This window comes from Pempheris klunzingeri, chromosome 4 (genome assembly GCF_042242105.1).
Source record: "Pempheris klunzingeri isolate RE-2024b chromosome 4, fPemKlu1.hap1, whole genome shotgun sequence".
In the NCBI taxonomy this organism is placed as follows: Eukaryota; Metazoa; Chordata; class Actinopteri; order Acropomatiformes; family Pempheridae; genus Pempheris; species Pempheris klunzingeri.
The window spans coordinates 15,529,584-15,536,817 of NC_092015.1; the positions used below are offsets into that span (position 1 = coordinate 15,529,584).

General features: G+C 38.9%; 1 protein-coding gene across 1 annotated transcript; it reads left to right on the forward strand.

Annotated features, from left to right (window-relative positions):
* Positions 1-3,765: 3,765 nt before the first annotated feature.
* LOC139200464 (P2Y purinoceptor 2-like) lies at positions 3,766-6,354 on the forward strand. The gene is made up of 4 exons (XM_070829766.1): positions 3,766-4,102; positions 5,157-5,325; positions 5,593-5,926; positions 6,031-6,354. The coding sequence occupies exons 1-4, from the start codon at positions 3,766-3,768 to the stop codon at positions 6,208-6,210; spliced, it is 1,020 nt and encodes a 339-aa protein (XP_070685867.1). The 3' UTR covers positions 6,211-6,354.
* Positions 6,355-7,234: the final 880 nt, after the last annotated feature.

The window sequence follows — 7,234 nt, forward strand, 5'->3', positions numbered from 1 at the left end:
ACTGAAATTTAGGTTGTGAGATGAGGAAAATGATGTGGCAGTGTAGAGGGGAGACTAAAAATGTAAATAGATACATGCACAGCCAACATAATTGGGTCTCTGCCTAAACCTTCTTAATGCATATTTTTATGTTTCTACTCAAGAAAAGGAGCATTGTTCACAAACATTCCCCTTAGTGCCCATATGAAATAATGTAGAGAAAATATCTACACACAAGCACTCATAGCTACAAAAAATAAAATAAAACATATACATATGTACAAATTAACATTTCAAAGACCTAGAAAACTATATATACTTAGGCAGTTCTTATCACACCACTCTAGTGTGTATAAGCAGTTCCTGTGGATGGCTAATCATGAAGAATAAAATTACAGTATCTGCTTAATTTTTGGAAAGGGTCTCAAGCCTTTCAAAACAAAATACTAAAGGGTCCCATGTTGCATGAATTGTTTGTGTTAACCCTCTAAAGCGATATTTGATCTTTTCTAACTTAAGGAATTGCATCAGGTCTACGTCTTCCTGTGTAAAATGTGATTCTGTCTTTACACTGTGTTAGTTCCTCTTTCAAGAGTGCCTTATGTGAAGTTGAAATCTCAAACTTCTCAAGGTTAAGACATGCTTGTTACTGATGGGAAGGAATGCAGTTTTTGTTGCCCAGAAATACTTCTGCTCACACTGCTGATGCCACCAATGCCAAACTATAGCAGATTGTTATATGGTTGTTAAGTTTTTAGAGTAACAATGTCTTACAAAAAAAATTAGTGTGTGGAAATAATACGAGTCCCTGGAAGCAGTAATTTTGATCAGACAAAAGAAAAGATGTTATTTCATGCCTCCTACGTGCCATGGCCAAGGTTAAGATTAAGGGCTGTGTAATCATTAATACAGAGCTTCTGGGGTAGGTAAGACATTAAGTACTCGTTCTCACCTTTCAGCTCAATATAATGCTCAAACGAACACACACATTTTCAAATACATGCACACACTCGCATTCAGAGAAAGAAAACACATACAACTTTCTGTCAGTGGCACAGAGGAAAATGGCTGACAGCCATTGTTGGATCATATTGTATTTGTTAGGATTCTGCCAGGATGCTTTTGGCTTATGATTCCTCTCGTGATTTGGCTTAGGAGCATCTATATTTCTTTGGCTATACTAAGGTAAGACATTTTTACAGTAAAACAGTCACGTGATTCAACTAGAACTAGTAAAAGGGGCCAAGGTGGTCAGTTTTGAATCACACATGGAATATTTTGAATATATAAAATGTGAGAAATCCTTCTTTGTATATTGGTGTTTCATGCTGTTTGTCAGTATGGTTGTCAAGCCCACTGTATTCTGTGGGGACACAAAGGACCACATGTTTATTTCCCAGGGACAGAGGGACTGGAGGACAGGCTTTAATTCACTATTCATTAGATTGTGCAGACAGACATCGCAGTCAAAATGGATAAAGACATGAGGTAATTCCCGACCTTGGATTCATTCAGTAGATTTGAAATTCTGCTCAACCAATTATCCAATGGCAATCATTCACCTGCTCTAGGTATGCGTGTATGTCGATTTGTTATTTGCCTGATGTGTTTTTCCATTTTGACTCTGATAGAGAGTCAAAGTACACAGTAGTGTAGTCAGTTTGCACAATTAAATGCTATGAATTAATCGGTGTGCTCCAGTTCCTTTTGTCTCATGGAAGTTTTCTGTCTTTGGGCTGAGAAGCTTCTTATTCACCTGTATTTAACTATTTCTATCTTTGATTGCATAGCAGGAGATTTTTCATAGTTTTTGCTTGCAAATTATTCACGCTAATAGTGTTGTGTTTGTATTAAGCTTTGCCTGTCCGCAAAAGGCTTGTTTTGGAATTGGTGGTGAAAATTGAAATAAGCTTAGTGTAATAACAATTTGTTCTAATTCATTCTATACTTATCATAGGAGTGATCACATATATTCGTCTCAATAGGATTTAAGAACTACCTTTGTCCTTTTCTACTTTCAAATTCTAAAATAATGTTTACCAAACTGAAAAAATAAATATTTGAACAGCTTAAGGTGGGGGCAGTCTTGTCCTGGTCACTGTACGTTTGACTAACATGTAGTTAATATCTCAGCCTCAGGCCCAACTGCTGATGCACTGAGTACAGGCTCCAACTTGTCAGTCAGGCAAACACCTCCACAGGTCCTCCACCCACTCAGTATCTTCGGTACGCCTTCAGCCACAAACAACACACTTGAATATGTACTGTATCTGTTCATGAGAATGAGGACATATGACACAGGATGGTCAATGCAGGACAGTCTTTGAAAGGCGATATCAATCATACAGTGTGAGTACTTTGATGCGTCGTAGGGGTTTTGTCTCTGGGGAGGAGGCTTTTTGGTATATGTAGGAGCACATTGTGGTTATTTAAAATGAACACAAACTACTTCATTGCTGAATAGTATGTTGCGTTCCGTTCGGTATGGCATGGTAAGAATTTGGGGGACCACAAAGGGGGCTGCATTGTCTCAGGTCTGTTAACTGTTAAATTTAACCTGCAGCTGTTTTGGAGAGAAAAGAGGAGTGTGCAAAGGGTTCATAGCAAGGAAGAGGCTGGATAAAGAGAGATCAATGTTTATTATGAAGAGAAAATGATGTCAGAGAAAAGAAAAAGAGCGCTGTAGGATAAACTTATCAGTCAACTGAGAAACAAGTAAGTCTGGCAACTTCTGTCTTATTTAGATGTTTAAGGTGTCGTATGGTATCACAGACATTTGCATTGCCAGTTTGAATTTTAGATAAACAGAAAATCAGATAAACAAATATATTTCTAGAGGAAGCAAAAGATGGACTATGGTTAAGTGAGACAACATTGCACTGTGCGTGCCAGTGAGTAAAACAGAACGAAACGTTTGAACCTGGTCTCAAAACAAAGTCTGGTTTGAGTTATTCCTCTGTCTCTTCCTCTCCCTCTCTCAGCCATGAGGTTTTGGAAAACTGTGACAGGCAAAGTAGTGCAGTAAAAGGTTTTGTAAAAAGTTGTTGTCACGCAAGTAGCTATAAGTGAATCTTTGTCTGAGTCTTGTGCAGCAAGTATATGTTAATTTTTTTTTCTTTTGAGGGAGGTGAAAGGAGAGGCAATAAGGTTGGACAGATATGTATTTCTAAGTAAGTAAGTATACAGTACTACTATACTGCAGCCATACATCTCACTTCTTTCTATATTTTACTTACTTACTTACTTATAGACTTAATTTATTCCACAGGAAAAAGGATAGCATATGATAATCGTTTATGATTTAACATAGGTGCAATTTAGGCCAAGTATGCCTTTTTTATTTTCTCTATCTCTCACAATTCCCCTTTAATTTACTCAACCACCCACTCAGAAATAAAAACGCGATTAAAGGAAGTGAGCCTTTAAATGATTTGCTTTCTGTGAAATGAACAATGAATTTAAAATGGGATGACTCAAGCTATAAACTGCATTGTGTAAATTTGATTGTGAAATGGTCCGGTCGATTACGCTTCAGCAAGGCATGATTTATATTGATCCATGCTGCTGAGGCATGCCAGAGTGGATGACTTGGGTTATCCTAAAATGTAATCTAGGTTGGTGTCACTTTCTCGTGGTCATACCCATTTCCTGTGTCTCCATGCTGTCTATTTGTTTGTGTATGATAACTTCATCACGGCTGAGTAAAACACTTCTAAATTGAAATGCAGCTTATTCATGATTCCCTCCTTTGTGCTTCTCTTTTCCTTAGGTCTTCTCATGACCAAGATGGCCACCTTTGACAACAACATGACCAATCTAAATAATGTCAGTGCTTTCTACTGTAAATTTCAAGAAGATTTTAAGTACATTCTCCTTCCTGTTAGCTATGCCCTGGTCTTTGTTATTGGCCTGGCACTGAACGCCACAGCATTATATGTGATCGTGTTCCGCACAAAGCGCTGGAAGCCCTCCACTATTTACATGTTCAACTTGACGATGTGCGACTCACTCTACATCCTCACTCTGCCCTTCCTCATCTATTACTACGCAGACGAGAACGACTGGCCCTTCAGTGAACCTTTCTGCAAGCTCATACGCTTCCTGTTTTATGCCAACTTATATGGTACAGTCCTATACAACACAGCAATGTACTGAATATAATGCTATAATGTAGAAGTAGTGGTAGTAGTATGCAATGATATCAACCAAAGTGATCCAATTCAAGAAGGTTTTACGATGCAATATGACATAACATGATATGATATAATATATGATTTGAAGTAACGTAAGGAGACAGTATCACGATATGATACAGTACAACACAACACAATATATGCTGCATTTGGCTACAATGCAGTACTATATGTTACAGAAAGCTACACTAGGCTATGCTACATGAGGCTACCATACTATAGACACGCCCTGGTAAGATACAATACAACAGGACATATGATACTATACGATACAATATAATGTTACACTAGGATGTGCTGCACTGGGGTATGACAAAATACAATACGGCAAGATATAACATGACGTCATACCTTCTACCCTACGATACAATACGTTACATTAGGCTATGATGCACTATGATGCAGTAAGATATGACACGACACAATACAACATGCTACGACATGACTTGACATGACACCTTATACTCAACTCTACAATACAATACGCTGATATGATACAATGTGGTACAATATAGTGCAAAACCATACTAAAATACTATATATTACAATACAAACATTACATAGTACAATAGAATGGCAGGATAGCATACAATAATTTATAATACGATAAGAAGCAAAACTACACTTTTATCCAAACTGACTCATAATGTGATCAAAGATTTGAGTGCATTATTCCCAGACATACAATATAGATTTATTCAAATCCAACATCGATACATAATTTGATATGTAATACAGTACAAAATGTAATACAGTACAGTATGATGTAATATGATCTGACCTGAGACAACACAGTGAGTTACAAGCTGACATGACAGAACACATTATGCTATGGTACACTATGGAATGTATATCATACTGTATCATATCATGAGAAGAAAATACCAAAAAATACGTACTGATATCCAAAAATGCTGAAGTAATATGGCATAATATAATGAAATAATGTGAAAAAAACACATTGAATATCTATCACTCTGGCAGGTTCCATTCTGTTCCTGTGCTGTATCAGTCTGCATCGGTTTGTTGGCATCTGCTATCCCGTCCGCTCCCTCAACTGGGTCAGCGCTCGTCGGGCCAGGCTGGTGTCTGTGGCAGTGTGGGCCTGTGTTCTACTCTGCCAGGCACCTATTCTCTACTTCTCAAGAACTAGGTGATTTGAATTTGAGTAGTTGTCTTCCCTTTTCCTGTCATTCCTCCCTTGCTTATATCACTGTTAATTAATTGTGCTTGGAAGCCTGTTAAACTGGGGACTATTGATTATTCTGCTACATCAATTCAGCCAAATACCTTATTTCAGGGTGCCTCAATGGGGCACACTTAATGAGCAACCAACTTGCTACCAAACAAATATACATTTTATCTCCTTTCATTCATCACTCCTATCTCCTTTTCTGTGGTTCAGTGCCAAAGGAGGCAGCGGTACCACGGACACTAAGCAGACCTGCTATGACACCACCAGCCCAGAGCTTTTTGATGACTTCCTGGTGTACAGCTCAGTCGTGTCAGTTCTTATGTTTGCCCTGCCCTTCATGGTGGTGATGGTGTGCTATGGCCTCATGGTGCGGAAGCTTCTAGAGCTTGGCTGGGGATCCGAAGCGGGAGCTGAGGGTGAGCGGGGACGCCTGGCAGCACACCAATCCAAGCAGAAGTCAGTGAAGATGATCATCATTGTGCTAGCAGCATTCATGCTCTGCTTCCTCCCTTTTCACCTCACCCGGAGTCTTTACTACTCTTTTAGATACCTAAGACAGGTTAATCCAGCACAGGTGAGGACAACTTTTTAATTTTACTAATAATATGTCTGTTATAATGACAATAAAACCTCATGTGTGTCTCATTTTCATGTGTTCATCAGATCAGCTGTAATTTGCTGGAGGCCTCCAGTGTGGCCTACAAGGTGACCCGACCTTTTGCTAGTGCTAACAGCTGTCTGGACCCTATCCTTTACTTCCTGGCTGGGCGGGATGCCCGCAGTAACCTCACCAAGAAGAGCAAACCATCTTCATCGAAACCAATCTCCACAACACAACTCTGATCAATCACCTGAAACTATCTTGGATTGTGGGGACAAGTACTGTACTCAGTGCCAGTTTCCTCCAGTAAATGTGATGCCTGCTTCAAGAGTGCACTTTTCAATCTTAAATATTTGCCAATTGTCTGTTTTCGCGAGCACAGTTCTTCTGAGGGTTGAAATGTCCCTATGAAGAAGCACATGTGAAATTAAAACCAGAAAAACATGTTTAAATCTTATCTGACAGCCAAAAGTCTTAGCATAACTGATTCATGCATTCAGATTTCCATTAGTAACCAGTAGAAGTGCATTTTCTGAAGAAGTGCAACCACAGTTTTCATGACTGAAGGTTATAAATGAACATCTAATTGATGTAGTGCATCTTGTACATAAGGCATTCAAGGTCTTTAAAGGATTTCTAGAGATCAGGTTTTTTTGTTATGTTTGAAAGGCTATAATGCATGGACAGAACGAAATGAAACGACACGGTGCTTCACAACAGGGGTTTCTGTTAATGATTCCATTGGACAACTGCAGCAGCTGATGTCTGGGTTTTGCTCAGCTCTCCTTAAGCTGAGCCACATATCAGACAAGGACAGACCTGTGTGTTCAGCCACTCTGGTGGCTTTTAAGGCTTGTTTTAAATGTCCAGTAGTGTGTGTGTGTGTGTGTGTGTGTGCCACAATGTGTCACAAAAGGTGAAAAGAATTATTGTGATAATCTACATTTTTACAAAAGAGCTGTGGTGATACATTTTTATTATTTGTCATATCTGAAATACTGCCTTTGTTTAATCTAGATGCTATCATTTGTGTCAAGGAAGATACAATATTTGCATAATGGCTGTAGATTGAGTCTCAGTGTCATTCTGCATGGAATTTTCTTAGGAGAGCAGCTGTGGTAGAGTTTAGGTTTCCTTTAATGTTATTTCATTCACTCTCTCCTTGTTAGTCTCTGACTATTAGAGCCACACAGCCTCTGAGCAGCTGTGCAGGTTAATTGATACCAGAGACGTCTGCCGTCACGTCAGCCTATTGGTTATGAGTTT

Excerpts from the sequence above, each read along its gene's own strand:
- LOC139200464 (XM_070829766.1), top strand. The coding sequence starts at position 3,766 with ATGGCCACCTTTGACAACAACATGACCAATCTAAATAATGTCAGTGCT. Across the intron at positions 4,103-5,156 it reads GTTTTATGCCAACTTATATG|GTTCCATTCTGTTCCTGTGC; the intron begins GTACAGTCCTAT and ends TCACTCTGGCAG. Across the intron at positions 5,326-5,592 it reads CTCTACTTCTCAAGAACTAG|CGGTACCACGGACACTAAGC; the intron begins GTGATTTGAATT and ends CAAAGGAGGCAG.